This window comes from Crocodylus porosus, unplaced genomic scaffold (genome assembly GCF_001723895.1).
Source record: "Crocodylus porosus isolate Cpor-Errol unplaced genomic scaffold, CroPor_comp1, whole genome shotgun sequence".
Taxonomy (NCBI): Eukaryota; Metazoa; Chordata; order Crocodylia; family Crocodylidae; genus Crocodylus; species Crocodylus porosus.
Window position 1 is genome coordinate 3,718,045 of NW_017728949.1, and position 16,453 is coordinate 3,734,497.

Genomic DNA, 16,453 nt, shown 5'->3' on the forward strand with positions numbered 1-16,453 from the left:
CCCTCACTGCCATTTCCCCCCCTTTTAAACAGATTTCCTCGCCCCCACCACTTTTCTTCCTCTTACCCTGATTTTCATCCCTGTTTTTATGTTTCAAAGATAAACTCCAAAAATTCCCGGATTTCTTTTTTTAAATAAAAACTGAAAATGTGGAACATTAAAAGATAGGGGTGATCCTGCCTTGAGCAGGGGGTTGAAGTAGATGACTTCTTGAGGTACCTCCAGCCCTTCTTTTCTGTGACTTTGATTGTTCAGTGTTGGTTATAAACCTTTTTTATTTTTTCTAGGCCAAAGCCATTGCATGAAATTCCAGCCTTCTACTGTCCCGACAAGAACAAAGTGAATTTCATTCCCAAAAGCGGCTCTGCTTTCTGCCTTGTTAGTATCCTCAAGCCACTCCTTCCTACACAGGATCTTACACTCAAGGGCACTACTCATAGCCTGACTGTCTCCTCTGGCATGACATCCAGCTTGCTACAGCCCATTTCTGTGGCCTCTCTATCTGCAAATGCAGATCAAGACCGGATCTCCCGTGGAACAAGTACAGTAACACCACAAACATCTATCCTCCAGCAGTCAGGACATACTGAGGAAGCCGAGGGATAAGTTTCTATTCTGTTGGCATTGTTCTGGAAAGACCTCTGGGAAAAGCTTGATCACACTGTTTGCATCGTTTTAATGGTTTATGACGTTGTTGTAGTCAGACTGTTGTACTGCTGTTCTTATCAACATGACTTTGTTGGTAGCTTGCTGAAGTATCCAGGAAGAAGCAGCAGCTGAAGCACTGCCGTACTATGCTTATGAAAGCTCAAATTCAGTTTTTTGCCTGCATTTTTTAAACATTGGTAAAACAGATACCATCAGTAATTCTTTGCCCTTGGAAGGACAAATTATTGTGATACTTTGTGTCCTTATTAGACTTTTCCATTATAAAAAATCTTAAGACTGAGCAGCTGACCTGAGTCTGTTGTGATCTGCAACTAAATGGCTTGCAAGACCCATCTTTTGTACAAAAAAAGTATTTTATAACAACAAAAGTTTGCCTTTTCTGATGCATATAGCAGGTAGCAAGATGTCTAAAAGACACTTCCCTGACCACTGTTTCCCTTTTTTGGGGAGGAGGGCTTGGTTTTCTCAGCTCTTCCAGCTGCTGGGACCAAAGGATTATTGACATACTTCAGTCTCAGTCATATGTGATCTTCTTCAACAGCCCACTCCCCATAAATAAATAAAAACAAATGCGTTTGAGTATTTCAAAATGAAAAGAAATCAAAAAGCTGCATATTATGTGCTGTTGGAGGTTTGTGCTTTGGAAAACCCCAATACTCTTGAAACCCCTCCCTATCTAAAATTTAATTACATAGCTGGAAAAGACATTTCAAAGCATTTGTTTCAATAGTGTAATTTATCCACAGATGTTGTTGGTTTTTTTTTTTTAAATATGTATTTATTTAGGGGAAGGAGTGGAACATTTCCCCTGCACTTCTTCCTCCTTCAAAAATCCTGTCATTTGCCTCTTGGAAACTCATTTGTCATTCAGTCTGAATCATTAATCACTTTTGGGGGGGAAAAATCATTCTGCGTAGATCATCACTGTACTATAGCTCCTAACCACATGATATTGAAATGTCTGTGCATGGTTTTCTCCTCCTTGTCATGGTGCTGTTTGTGCATCTGTTGAGGATAATAGTTTGTCATGCATGGTATCTGACACCATATCCACAGCAACAGATATTCCCTTTCGACTAGTAACTTAGTCTAGGATGTTAACCAGATTTCTTGACAACTGGTTCTGGTCTGCAGCTGTTTACATTTTCTTGTACACCTACATGGTTCTTTTACAGTTACAATAAAAAATGAAAATGAGGTGGGGGGGGTGCTCGTTTCACACGACTCATTCAGGGCTTACAGAGAGGCTTGCAGATATTGAAAGTGCACTTCCTGAGTTTGAAGAAATATAGTGCAAACAACTGCAACTGCTTAATTACCAAAGTAGTTCCTGGTTATAAAACCAATTGACAAGAATGCTATTGGGAGGCGCAAAGGTTCAATTCTTTCAATTTAAGTGTGGTAACATTTAGACTCTGGGTCCAAATATTCACCTACTGTACTTGAGCAGCTTTCATTGACAGCATTTGATTAATACATGGATTTGCTGAATAATCAGGCCCCTGTCTAATTACGTTTTTTTAAGAACCATATCACAAGTGTGATCATTTTGTTTCTTCTGCAACATACTATGAATTGGTTACAGAAACTTGAATTAGGAAAATGTGTGTGTATCTTTGCAGTTAAGTTACCTTGTACTTTGATGCACGGCGTTGGTCCCATAAATCCCATAAACAACTGATAATAGCAATAAATGTACTAACTAAGGAAAGATAAATTGCACCAGCCTACACATGTTCTGTATTCATGATATAATGAGCCCCTTCTTAAATTTGCTTGATAGCCCAGCAAATAAAAACCACCGTGGACCTTTACTGAAACGTGCTTGTTAGACCTGTTAAATTAATGAGTAGAGGAACAAATCCTGCTCACTTTATTCATTCTCATTGGAATCAATGGTATTACTTATTTATGGGAATATGAGGACTGGTTTTGAACTAACAGATGTGGTCTGCACCTACAAAGCTGGGATAGAAGGAATTGATAAAAATAAGTGACTAGTGCATCAAAGCTGTATTTTACTAGCAGTGTTTTCTTAATCATGATTTCTCTGGACACACAAAGAAATCTCCTAAAATATTTAAGAATGTTGATGGACACTGAAGTTCAAGATAAATTGTTTTAGTAATGTCAGAGTTAGGACAATATCTGGTACTATTCTGACTTCATGGAAGACAGGAACACTCAAGCCAAAGGGACTTACTTGTATGATATTCAAACCAGTTTTTAATCCCATAGCAGTAGCAGGTAAGAGCTTCTACTATTAATGCTGCACAGCCTTATCAGGAGATCTTAACCAGATAGTTAATTACCAAAGGACTAAAGTCAGCATACGATAAGCCTTTATTACAGTCATGGTAGTTATTCGGTCTATGTCCAGCTGCTTCCTAATGTCCTTTGTTCAGCAGTGAGTGGCTATTGCAAAATAAATTGTTTCTGCATTGTTAGAATTGTCTTTAGTGCCCACTAGTGTACTAATTTAATATTTCTCTTTTTAAGATAGATTAATGCCCTATAAGAAATGTGCACTGGATAAATAGTGAGCTGCTCCAGTAGGAAATGTGAGGTTTTCAACTCTTTATAAAAATCATAAATGGAATTCAGGATTTTCATAGATTTTTTCTGGACTGCATTCATTGTATGGGTAGTTCTGTTTTACCATGGAGCTACAGGAATGACTCAGAATTTTGGGTATTGACACATACAATTTCACTTATATCTATGAATACTGATATAGTCTGTTACAATGCAGTGTTATCTCTGCAATATTTCATAGTAATACAAGTGGCTCCAGTTTTTAATCCTGTTTCATTCAGGGATGAATTTAGGTCAGTTTAGCTAATTTGTATCACTCCATGCTGAACTGCTGCAAGGTCCTGAGAAGCAGCTCCCGTCTCCCCTTTTAAAGCAGCTAATTTGTATGTTTGTCCGTACCCCAGATCAGGGCTATCCAACTGGCAGTCTTGGGGGAGAGGCTGCATGCCACTGGCACCACTCAAATAGTGACAAGTGGTTCTGGGCTGAAGGGCTGCCCCAGCAGCACTGAAGATGGGTATCTCCTCCCTAGATAGTAAGTAATGCCTTTTGCATAAAAAAAGAAAAGGAACAAAAATGTGGAAATGTCTTGTGCCAGAGCACAATTATCTGGTGAAGCTTTTAGGTCATTTTCAGGACCTTGATCTCAGAATAGTGTGTGGAGGATTTTACATTTTTCAGAAATGTATTCTTTTGTCCTATATATTGCTAAAGTGATTTGACCTAAAGGGGTCAAATTAATCTAATGGTACTTTAATCCCTCAGTAGTATATAGGCCAAACAATCTTTTTGATTTCTCTGATATTTTAATAAAACAGCCACTTACGTGGCTGTATAACTTGGTATACCTAGCACTTGATTTTCTGGAGCATAGTGCATTCTCAACCACAACTGCAAGGCAATAGGTAGCTGAGTGCTTAGCATTACTAAAAAACCCAGGTCCTTGGGCATCTTGGGTTGGGTGCCCCAAAATTATCAATGTAAATTCTGTAGAGTAAATGAGGTTTAAGGCCATTGTATTAATAATGTAGCCACAAGCTGGCAACTGAAACTATTAGAAGACTTTACTTTCCCTCCCTTATTTGAAAAACTCAACAATATGCTTTTCTCTTTTAAATTTCATTTACTGTTGGATCTTCACCTGTTTGTGATATCACAAGAAACTGATGTCATGGAGAAAAAAGAATGACAGAACCTCTTAGAGCTGAACTTCTTGAAGAGAAACTTTTATGTAACATGCTTGGTAAGAAGTGGGGGGGAAAGAAATAGTGGAGATACTGAATGCCATGGAAACAAAATTGTTTCTAAATTTTTAAGGTTCTTGTAAATCAACAGGATCTCTTAAAGAACATATTTATTCTCAGGGCAATTTTTGGTTTATTATGAACTACAGTTACTGGAAATCAAATTTTGAAGTTGCTGTTGAGTACTGCAGAAGTCAAGTTCAGTAGGAAAAAAAAGAGTTGGGTCTTTACATGACTGATCACTGGAACCATGGCTGGAAGGGACCTTGAGAGGTCATCTGATCTGTTCTTTTGCCTCACAGCAGCATGGTAAATCATTCTTGACAAGTATTTGTTTTAAGCATTTCTTAAAAACAGTCCAGTTACGATTCAACACCCCTTGCCCCCTTGACAATCTATTCCAATACCAAGAGATTTTCCTAATATCCAACCTAAGTCTCTCATCTTGCAGTTTAAGCCAATTAAACTTCTTGTCTTAGCTTGATGGAGAAAAGTTTTATTTTCCTCTTTACAGTAACTTTCATGTATTATGTTTTTCTCAGATACAGCTTGCACCTTTTGCCAAAAAAGCTGCTGGAAATAGGGGAACACTATTATAGTGGAAATATGGTAACACTTTCTGCTGTTTAAGCTTCGGTTGGGCAAAAGTAACTCTGCACAGAATTCACAGGGAGCAGAACAGTAAGTAGTTTTGGCTCCCTTGCTACTGCTACTTGGTTACTTACTACAAAGAAAGATGTCCCCCCACCACCACCATTCTACCTTTCAGAAACAAGGTACATGTCTTATTCAGGGTATGTTGTACATGAGAAAATACGGTATTTGAACAAACTGTGTTTCAGTTTAGAGAAGATTGAAATGAGACATAGATCTTCAATCTAGGTAATTTTTCCTAGATCTCTAGACACTTTTGTTGCTCTCCTGTAGGCTCTTCCATTTGGTCCCACCTCTCTCCTGTCCAAAACTGGAAAGTTGTCCAGGTGAGATTTTACAAGTGCTGAGTAGAATGAAAGGATTACCTCTTGTGTCTTGTATGCAATGCTTTATATGCCCGAGTATAGTGTTTTCACAACAGAATTACATTATTGACTTTGCTTTCAGCTTGTGATGTACTACAGCTCCTAGATTCTCCCCTCCAGAACTACTGGCTAGACAGTCCTTATGGTGAGATTAACGTCATGCAGTGTGTGCATGCACATAAAAACTCGGGCTGAATTTAAGACCTAATATAAGCGAAGCGGTACTTAAAGCTTGTCAGTTTTGACTGCAGTTTACCAAAGTGTTAACACTTTTAGGACACATTTTGAATCGAGGAATGTTGTGGTGGTGTGTTTGTGGGATTTTTTTTTTTTAAGGGAGCACTGATTAAAAATTAAAAATTGAAGTGATAGGGGCAGTCATGAATGGTATCTATTATCCTTTCCTAGCTTTGAGGTCTCATTTGTTTTGCCAGTGGTGTCCTGTATTTAACAGAATATAATGGTAATGCCAAAGTTCCTTACAAGAGCATCCTCTTTACTGTCTCCTGACCATTTCTGAAACACAGGTCCATCTTCGTTGCAGCAGTTCACTGCCATGGTGTCAAGAAGGAGCATATTGCTATTCTGGTTAATTTCCTTTTACTGAAATTGCATAGCTCTTTGTTTTGGGGCTTTTCCTCTAACTCTTATGGACTGATGTAAGATCTGTGTCTACAAGACTTCTTTTTTTCCTGAACAAATTTTCAGATCTATTATTGACATCCTGACCTGATTCCCACATTTTCAATAATAATCTCCAAAGCAGAGCTTTGTGTGTTCCTTCATTTATCCTTTGCTCTCAATTTATCACTGCTCACAAAGGACCTGACTCATGGGCACCTAATACTTTGTAACTGGCAAGGCTCCATCCTGTCCCTCTGGTGTTACAGTCAAGGTGCTATACCGGTTGCAGTTACTGGTGTTGAGGGCCTTGGGCCCAAAGCTGATCAGTGCATATTAAAACAAAACTTACTTGCTCCTGTGAAATTCAACTTAGGGCTCATGTGTCTCAGCCTAAATAGGTAAAAAGTACTTTGTGCCAGCCATGTTTCTTTATAGTTAAAGTGTTCTCATGAGTTTATGGCCACAATTTTCAAAACTCCAACATAGGCACCTAGAATCAGGCCACATTTCAATTGTGTTGTATGTCTACAGCACTCATCGTCTTGGGATTTTGTGAGCGCACAGCAACCCTGACAATAACAGATTTCTGTTACTTAAGTGCCTAGATAGACAGGAGACTTGGATATGCTTTCTGACAACGTTGGCTTGCATCTACTGTTCAGAGGGAGAATTTTACCTGTATTATATGCAATACATCTATCCTATTTCCAGACTTTGAATTTGAACAATGTGCTTTCAAATGCAAATAAAATTTTGTTACTGCGTTCTTGGACTCATTGCTTGTCTGTAGACATGGTTTTGTGAGAGTCTCCCATTCTGCTTTGGGATTTATGGTTAGCTCAGCACTAAGTGAGCAGCTGATTTGCCATTTACGAGAACAGCAGATTAATTCATCTAATAAAACTGGAAGTGAGCTTTTCCAATAAGATCTGCAAAGAAAATTTCTCTTGCAAACGTGTTGCTTTGAAGAGTCTTTTTTGGCATTTTGACCAAACTACAGGTTAGTTTAGTGATCATTAAACAGGAATATTGTTTTCATTTCCCACTTCATGAACTGCTTTGCTTTTATTAAATATGCAAATTTTGAGGATATTGGTGTAGAGCTGCCTGGAACTGCCCCTTCATTTTATTTTTTATGAGAGTTGGCTGATGTCTTTTCCCCTGTTACACTGTGATAATTTGTGGAGATGTTATTGTATATATTGTACTGATAGGTTACATTGTTGCATGTGAGGCTATTTTCTGTAAGTGGGAGAACCTCTAGGGACGTTATGCAGAAAGGTCTTGGTTCTGACTTACGCTGTTGTAAATCTGGGGTAACCTGGTTGACTTCAGTGGAGTTCCAGGTTTACACCAGTCTTTGATATGTGTACTTATGCCAATACTACTTTGCACAACCTTGTTTTTGAATCTGAATTCTGATTTGTGAACTATTTCCACTGAAAACACTGAAAATTTTAGAGGCAGCAATAGTGGAATGGGGGCTTTGCCTAAAATAAAAAGTCATCACTTCCAGTTAATGGGTTTTGTTGTCATTTGTTTCTTGGTAGTGGAGAGTTTTGTGTGCTGTGGTGACTTGGACATTTGCTTCACTAATTTTCTGAATGCTGGTAAGTATTTAATTTTAATAAAAACTTAACTAACCTTTTGTAGGGAGAATTGGACAGGGAGGAAGATGTCATTACTTTCCCTTCCAAAAAAAAAAAAAGGGAAAGAGGGCTTATTTTTATGTTCATGAGTAAGGAAAAAAGAGAAAGGGGCACTCCATTTCTATCACCTGGCAGCATATACATGTGTTTGCAAACAGCTGCACTGTACTGTGTCCACCAGATTTTGCCCCCAGTCTGCCTGCAGACTGTGCTTCTTTCACTGTGGTGTGCAACAGCTGCTGTCCAGTGTTAGCCAGGCTCCTCCTTGATGTCTTTGGTGCTGCATCCTTCACATAGTGCTATGTATTTTAGTGTCAACCCTTCTTTATTCCAGGGTGAGATGTTGAGACGGGTCAGAAAATAGCTGCCCTGAAAAGCTTCTATTCTGGGGATGCTTATTATGCTTTCAGTAACTTCTTGTTTCTGCATTCAAAATTTCCTGCAGTATGTGGAGTTTGAGGCTCTGACCCAATTCCTGGTGGCGATAAGTAAAATTCTCCACAGCTCTGGCAGAATTGGTATGTCAGTTTAGATTTTAAGGTTTTAAGGTAAAAGTGCATGTCAAGCTTAGAAGAATGGGGCACTCAAGTGCTACTATGGTGCAACCCAGGGATGTGCTGACAACTGGGGGAACTCAGCCACACTCAGAAACCCTTGTGTGCAGCATAATCAACCATATATATTCCTTTCAGTAGTCTGCTTATTCCTGTTTGAAGGATGTGGGATGCTGCTTAACAAGAGAGGCTCACAGCACAAGTACCTTGAACCCACAAGGTGGGAATTAATATACAGTGGCTCATCAAACTGAGCCTGGTATCAAGTAAGAAGCCCCTCATTTCTTTATTAATATGTGGCTGACATGCACATAACCAAAAATATCAGTAACTGTTTCACTCTGCTGTCTGCTATTCAATCCCTTGGTCACTGTTGGTACAAGATGAGCAACTAATTTGGCTTCTGGTTCAATGTGAGCTTGCTTTTTCTTAGCCAATAGAAGAGTGCGTTTTTCTTTACAATTGACACAAACCTGTATGGCTTAAAAAGTGTGGTGAAAATGTTTGAGTCCTGGGGTAGTCTGGTTATTGCAGAGACAGTACTCTCGGATCTTTTCCTATTTAGTCTCCAATTTTTCTCTGCCATGGTAAAATCTGTGCAGGTCAGCAAGATGTTAGTTCTTTAATCAGAGTTTCCACTGGACTATAGTCAGTGTGGTGCTTTGCTCTGGCAGCTCCTGCAGCCAACTTGGTTTCAAATATTCTGACACCTGCCTTTCCTTTGGATTCAAATAGAAAGGCCGAGAGGGGGACATTGATGTGTGGGCAGCTCAGTGTCTCCATATACCCTGTCCAGTCTTTTGTACCCGGGAGAGGTCACTCCAACTTCACTTTATTTTCAAGAGAGGATTATGTTCAACAAGCTGATGTCTCAACGTAATTCTGTTCTCCCATGAGAGACAGATGTTGTCACTACCGCCATTGCCACCTCCTCGTCCTACTACCATTGTAGTAAAGGTTTTGTCCCGCTCTGCATGGCACTTGCAAGAAATGGTAGGGAAGATTGTCCATGAGGCTTTTAAAAACATATTTGATATTTGTATTTTTTTCTCAACGTTTATCAATGGTCTGTGGATGTTCTTGGATAGTCCTAGTCTTTCTTCTAGTACAAATAACATTGCAAATTTTTGATTAGATATAAGTAGGGACCTATTCAACTCGTGGTGAGACGAAGCCATTTTCACAGCTTGCAGCACAAAGGGCTGATTTCACAGGCATTTCCCAGCAGCCCTGCCTTTGTTGCTGATTGGCAGAAAGGCCCTGCCGTCACTGTGGACAGTGAGTACAGGGATTGCCACGTTATTTAAATATTGCAGTAAAAATTGAGAGATTCTAAAACAGCTTATTATATGAATTATATGCTGGGGAGGGCTGAGGGAAAGGGTTGATTCTTGTAGGAAATTGTGGCTGATGGACTATTTCCTGGCTACCATAAATACCTTTGGTTGTCATAGTTCCTGGAAAACTAGGAAATAAGTAGGTCCCTAGATATAGGAGTCTTCAATAAACAACAAAAGCAAGGAAATGTGACCATATTGTCAAGTTGTTTACAGTCTGCATGTAAGAGATTTTCTATAAAACCATCAAACTGAGTAGCAGAGGCTTTAAACCACCATTAAGTTCTTAACCATAGCAACATACCAATGCCATAATTCCCTAAATCTGTACTAATCCTTCTCCAGTCTCCCCTACTTTGAAAGGAATTGGGCATATGAGGAAAAATCATGCCCCAACCTCCCCCCCATTTTAAGCTGTTAATCTGTTTTCATTGTAATTGTATCTACTCACATTGTGTCTGCTACCCAGTTCATTTTGTCTATGAAATATTAAAATACAGAAACATACCCTTGCTTATTCCAATTGGTAAAAAAAAATACAAAAACAAAAATATAGTTAGTTAAACTTGAGTTTATTGCATGAAAAATATCTAGTTTCATGACTTAAAGGAAACTGGCCATTTTTCCAGTTACTGTGATGCAAATAATCTAATTGCACAGGATTTACTCCTATATTCCACTGAACTGACATCATTCTGGCATTTTACCTCTTTTGGGAATTTCTCAGTTCATAAGAAGTGCTCTCTCTGGGATACCAGTTCCTGAGGCTTACTGATGTCCTGACGCACTTACAGCAGGATATATATTCTCTTACTCTATTTAAATAGTTATAACTAATGTTTACTGTCACTTGGGGTTAGGGGTGGGGGAGGGTTTGGCTGATGAAAAAGGCGGGGCAGGGGAGGAAGCTAAAGGAATTTTCTCAGGTCAAGCCAGTATCTGAATTATCTGCAACTTACTCGTCTGTATTATACTTTTGCCCCTTTGTACATATTAGTTTATTATCTGAGTTCAGGTACCCATATTTCTTCTATGCCCCTGGTTCTCAACCTTTAGATTAAAGCCTCCTTTGGAAAATGCCAGCTCTTAATTTTCACTTTTTTTTTTACTACAAAGAAAATAATAGAGCAATTCTGTTGCAAAGAACTCAGGAAGACCACACCAGGGCAGAAAGTTTTTGGACTCGTGTTTAAAATGTGTAGGTTTATCATGTAAATCATGTTTGTACACCTAACAGCACTAACATCATGTGGCACCCTTGGAAGGATCTCAGGGCACTCCAGGGTGTCGTGTCACCCTGGTTGAGAATCACTCTTCTATCCCATTGTGAGGCACCTTTGTAGTTTATTTCAGTGGTCTTGGATGTTTCCAGTGACTACTGTTTTAGTCCTCATTTACATCCCTTGTACTGTATGTTGCCTGAGAATACAACAGAAGATTTGTTTAAGCTGGGCTTTTCAGTGTGTTTAGTTTTTAGGCATCATGTTGCTGGTTTACCCTTCTGTGTTAATTATGGTTAAACCAAGTGCTATGTACTGACAGTTCTCAGCATTTGAAGTGCAGATAGTTGTAAAACAGTAGTGACATTCAAACTTTCCAACTCTGTCTTGCCCCTAATACTGGAGGCAATGGAACTGTTCTATTTTACTACAGGACATACCTGAGGAATACTAAAAATACCATTTACTATGCTGATTGTTAGCTGTACAAGAGAACAGACAAACTTTTAAGTGCAGCCACTATTACAGGGCTTGGTAAAAGATATGCATGTTGTTAAATAAAAAGTAACTGCATGATGCCTCACTTGCTGTACAGCATCAACTTGGAGCCCAAATCATGTCTTTTTTCCTTTGATTTCATTAGTCAGCCGGAGGATGAGAGAGAGATGTACTTGCTTTTGGTATTGCTGAGCAGAGAGGTGGGGAAGGTTTGGGGTTTTTTGTTTTTGTTTGTTTTTTCCTTGTGATAAAGGAGTTTTCCAACTCCTTTCCATAATTCTTAGTTTTAGATCACGCCAACAGACCCAATAGCGAAGGGTTTCATTGACAGCCCATTTTCTTCAGTAGCTGAAAAATATTCAGGCCATTACTGTGTAGCCTAAGCCCTATTGTGAAGTGTTGTCTTTATATACTGTCACAATACAGCCCTTCTCCCAGGCAGAACTGCCACATACAAATAAACCTTGTTGCCTTGTTACTGAGTGAAGGCTACGCCCTAGTTCCACCACCTAAAACTACTTCCCATATCCCGAGTGCAGTGGCTATTGCTGCACCTGGTCTGCCAGTAGAGTGCTAGGATTTCAAAGAGTTTATTTCTGGGCTACTCCCCATTCCCACATCCACATTTTCATCAGTGCAGTGTGGTAAATCACAAAATCTTGCATGACTCCAATAAAGTATTTACAGATAGCCATCTTAAAAACCAAAACCATGAATTCTTATCTAATTGTGCAGTGTAGAGCAAGCAGCAAGTGCTTCACAGAAGGCATATGAACATGGGTGACTTGTGCCTCCCGAGTCTTGGGGGGGCACCACCAGCTGATCACTGAGCCAGTGGCAAAACTGGAAGTCCGCTTCTAGGGGCTGCATAGCCCATCTCAGGCCCCCTACGCATCACCAGTACATATCAATATAATGACGTACCTGTCTCAGCATATCAATATAATAATATACCTGTCGGGCATAACACTTTTATGTCTCAGTGAAACTGCTTATGTAAAGTACTTCAATATTAGCCTGAAAGCTAACACTTGGAAGCAAAGTGGAGCTTTGGTTCCAGGCTCATGCTTAGGCTGACAAGTACTAGTAGGAAAGTTCATTAGTTCCTAATCTTTGGTGCTTGTTAGCAAATAAGTGCAACTGACTTGTTAGTTTTTCTTTATATGGAGCATCCGAATTATGTTCTTGTTGGATGTCTGTGCTACCGGAGCAAGTAACTGTTTGAACAAGGTGGTGAAGGACATTTCTCAGTTTGGTGTGGGAGCCTGTAGAGAGTTCTCCCCCATCACCAGGCAGTAGGCCAGTAGACTAGTTGCTCTGTGTTTGTGATCCGGAGCAGTAAGTACCATGCCAGAATTTGGGAGGTTTAGTGCTGATGACATAGGAGGTAAGAATCCCTGTTCTCTCATAGAGAGTTAGAACTACTTGCTGTGGATCATGGGGGTGGTTATGCCATAATGAACAGCCCTGTGTGACTACAGGTTAGATGTTATGGATTCCTAGGGAATCTCGTTGAGAAGATCATCATGGAGCACATCTGCGATGGACCAGCCTCAAGGATGATGCTCAAGGGCAACCAGCACAGTTTCATTAGGGGTAGGTCATGTCAGACCAACCTGATTGCCTTTTATGATCAGGTCATAAAAGCATTGGATGCAGGTGTTGCCGTGGATACAGTCTTTCTAGACTTCAGCAAGGCCTTTGACACCGTCTCCTACCCCATCCTCATTAAAAAATTGGGCGACTGTGGCATTGATGCCTACACAGTCAGATGGATTGCAGATTGGCTGAAGGGTCATACTCAGAGCGTGGTGGTAGATGGGTCATATTTGACCTGGGGAGAAGTGGACAGTGGAGTCCCCCAGGGCTCGGTCCTTGGGCCCACACTGTTCAATTTCTTTATCAGTGATTTGGACGACGGGGTGAAAAGCAACCTGTTTAAATTGGCTGATGATACCAAAATTTGGGGTGAGGTGAGCATGCTAGTAGGGAGGAAAAGACTGCAGCAAGACCTGGATAGATTGTAGGGGTGGGCTAACAAAAACAGGATGCGCTTCAACACTGACAAGCGCAGGGTGCTGCACTTGGGCAGTAGTAACCAGCAGCACACTTATAAGATGGGAAACTCCCTTCTTGGCGAGGTCACGGTTGGCAGGGCTAACCAGACCTTGTCGTGCATCCACAGGTGCATCTCAAGTAGGGCCAAGGAGGTGATCCTCCCCCTCTACATGACACTGGTCAGGCCACAGCTGGAGTACTGCGTCCAGTTCTGTGCGCCCCACTTCAGGAGGGATGTGGACAACATTGAGAGGGTCCAGAGGAGGTCCACCTGCATGATCCGGGGACTACAGGGCAGACCCTACAATGAGAGACTGCAGGACCTGAACCTGTTCAGCCTTCACAAGAGAAGTCTGAGGGGGGACATGGTGACCGTCTATTAACTCACTAGGACCAAAAGGGTTTGGGAGAGACCCTGTTTCTCCTAGCGCCCCCTGGCATAACAAGGAATAACGGCCACAAGTTGTTGGAGAGTAGGTTTAGATTAGACATGTGTAAGAACTACTTCATGGTCAGGGTGGCTAGGATCTGGAACCAACTTCCAAGGGAAGTGGTGCTGGCTCCTACCCTGGGGGTTTTTAAGAGGAGGCTTGAGACCTACCTAGCTGGAGTCATTTGAGCCCAGTTTTTCTCTTGCCCAGGCAGGGGGTCGGACTTGAAGATCTACAAGGTCCCTTCTGACCCTACTTCTATGATTCTGTGATTAAGGTAGGATCTACTAACATGATGATTCCCTTTTAATTTAAAACTGTGAGTAGTCTTGCCCCACAGAAGTACCTGGCTTCAGCTGCAGCCTAACGCTACCAAACTGGAATGGGGACATTTATACCATTGCACCTGAAGCACACTTCTTCCATTCACCTAATTCTGGTAAAGGATGTATCATTTGATGTGTCAACCTGAAGAAAACTTGTTGAATCACAGTAAACAATTTGAAGCAATCTGAAAAGCATGCATACAGTCTGAGGTTAAAAGGTAAATACTTATCCAACAAGATTAAATTTACATTCACATACTGAAGTTAGAGAAAGCAACCTTCCCTATGCAGGAGTGAGTTGCCTTACACATGCTGCAGGAATATGCTGCTGGTGCTCACCTATAAGTGTTTAAATTGGTCCCACAAAACAGTTGAAATAGTCCCTTGAGTAACACTTGTTCTCTCTTTAACAAACTACTTAATCTATAGAACTAGAAAATGAAAAACACTTGTTCCTATCTCCACAGGAAAGTACCTGGAAAATTCTTCCACAGCCTAGGTCATAGTTAATTTCTGTAACTAATGAATAAAACTCCCAAATATTTATGGGAATAGCTACTCTAACCGCACAGACTATGAACCAAATTCTGCACTGACCTACCACTTCTATAAACCCTCCAAAATAATTGCCACTATTGCAAATCAAGGCAGAATTTGAGCTGTACTTTCTGATGAAAAGACAAACTAAATGGGCGGTTTTGCCCTTGATAGATGCTTTTGTTGTTCTGACAATACAAAATGGCTATAGAGTGAGTATAACCAGCTATGTGTTTAAATTTAGTGGGACTCGATGGCTCCACAGAGCTGGTGCAGTGACAATAACACGGTTTGGCCTGTCGAAAGCAGATGCAACTAAAGTGCCTCTGTGTCTGGCTGACCCTTGTTTTAAAAACCTGTGGAGACACAGACAGCTAATGCTGTTTAATATTGTGATAAAAGCCAAAGGGCTGGCTGCCACCAGAATTGGCAAGTAAGGGTGATACCATAAAATCACTGCTATTTGCTATCTGTTAGTCCTAACCCACCTACAGAGTAACCAGATTGATGCCATATTTTACCAGGGGACATCCATAATGTGCGTATCTGCTGTCTAGCCCACGTGCACATAATTACCCCTAGCTTGGATCCTGTTGCAGGCAAAATTTTTGCCCCATTGGAATGGTATATTGTGCGACATTAGCAGGTCAGTATGAGGGTATAGGCTAAAATCTAAGCTTTGCTTATATTCAGGCTTATAGTCAATCCACTTGGCAATATGAATGTAGCTTAAACCATTTTGTTGATTTACACCTTGGTGTCTTCACAGTTCTTCTTGCATGTTCCAATATATGGACAAAAATCTCCCACTATTGATAGCAGGAAAAATTACAGGACCTGAGCTTACTGCAGGTGCAAAGACCATAGATAGAAACCTGGAAATCCTAGTAGCTCACACGAGGAGTACAGCACCAGGAGGATGCGGCAGGTAGAAAAGCAATGAATGTAGCTTTATGATGTAGCCACTCAGATCTGAGGTAGCCAAATCCAAGCGCTGATCACCAAAGTTAATTCTGCTATGAAGATATAAACAGCTTTGTTGAATATACAAGGAGGAACAGAATCCAACGCTCTGTGAAACAGCACTAATTCCATTGCAATGAAAAGCAACCTCATTTGCATAGACTTTATAGTCCAGGGAAAATTTGTTTTTAACTACAAACTGTTTGTCTGTCGTCTTGTGGATTTTGTAAACTGTTTGGACCATTAATAAATTGTACATAAAAAGTATGTAATTATTAAATGGTAAGTGCTGTCATTATATTCAAATATACCCTACTTCCCTCTTGGTCTCTGGCATACGGCATGGTAAGTGTAAAGAACAAGTGAGACATGCATGCCCGTGAAACCAAGAAGGGTTTGGAACATGTCGTCATACTAGTTGCTGTATAAGCTCACAGCTCTCCATGCTACTGTGAAGGCTTCTACATCTGCTGACATCAAGGGACGAGTTGATATAATCAGTAAACAACTAAAATTATGACCATGAGCTTACAATGCTTGCTTTACAAGGCTAACACCCAAATTCCAGTCACATTTTGAAAGTGGTTTCAAAATGTGGCATTAGCTTATGTTAGCTGATATTAATATGTTGCTCAGAGCATTGGTAGAAGCAATTACCAATGAATTGTGTAATAAAATACAGAAGGATATTGCAAACACATCTACAGACTAAAATTATTCTCCTGCTTCTAGTTTAATTGCTCAGAGTTGAGAGAAGTGAGTGTCAATTCTTCCAGAGATCACTATTTG

The 16,453-nt window shown here is 40.3% G+C and overlaps 1 protein-coding gene across 1 annotated transcript in view; it reads left to right on the forward strand.

Annotated features, from left to right (window-relative positions):
• The window catches only part of FAM117B (family with sequence similarity 117 member B), a gene marked incomplete at its 5' end in the record, with an annotated part of 77,762 nt that extends 70,935 nt beyond the window's left edge, over window positions 1-6,827 (forward strand). Inside the window, one exon of the mRNA XM_019553505.1 lies at window positions 288-6,827. Coding sequence (XP_019409050.1) covers window positions 288-606 — 319 coding nt within the window. The remainder of the gene's footprint in view (window positions 1-287) is intronic.
• Between the last annotated feature and the right edge of the window lie 9,626 nt (window positions 6,828-16,453).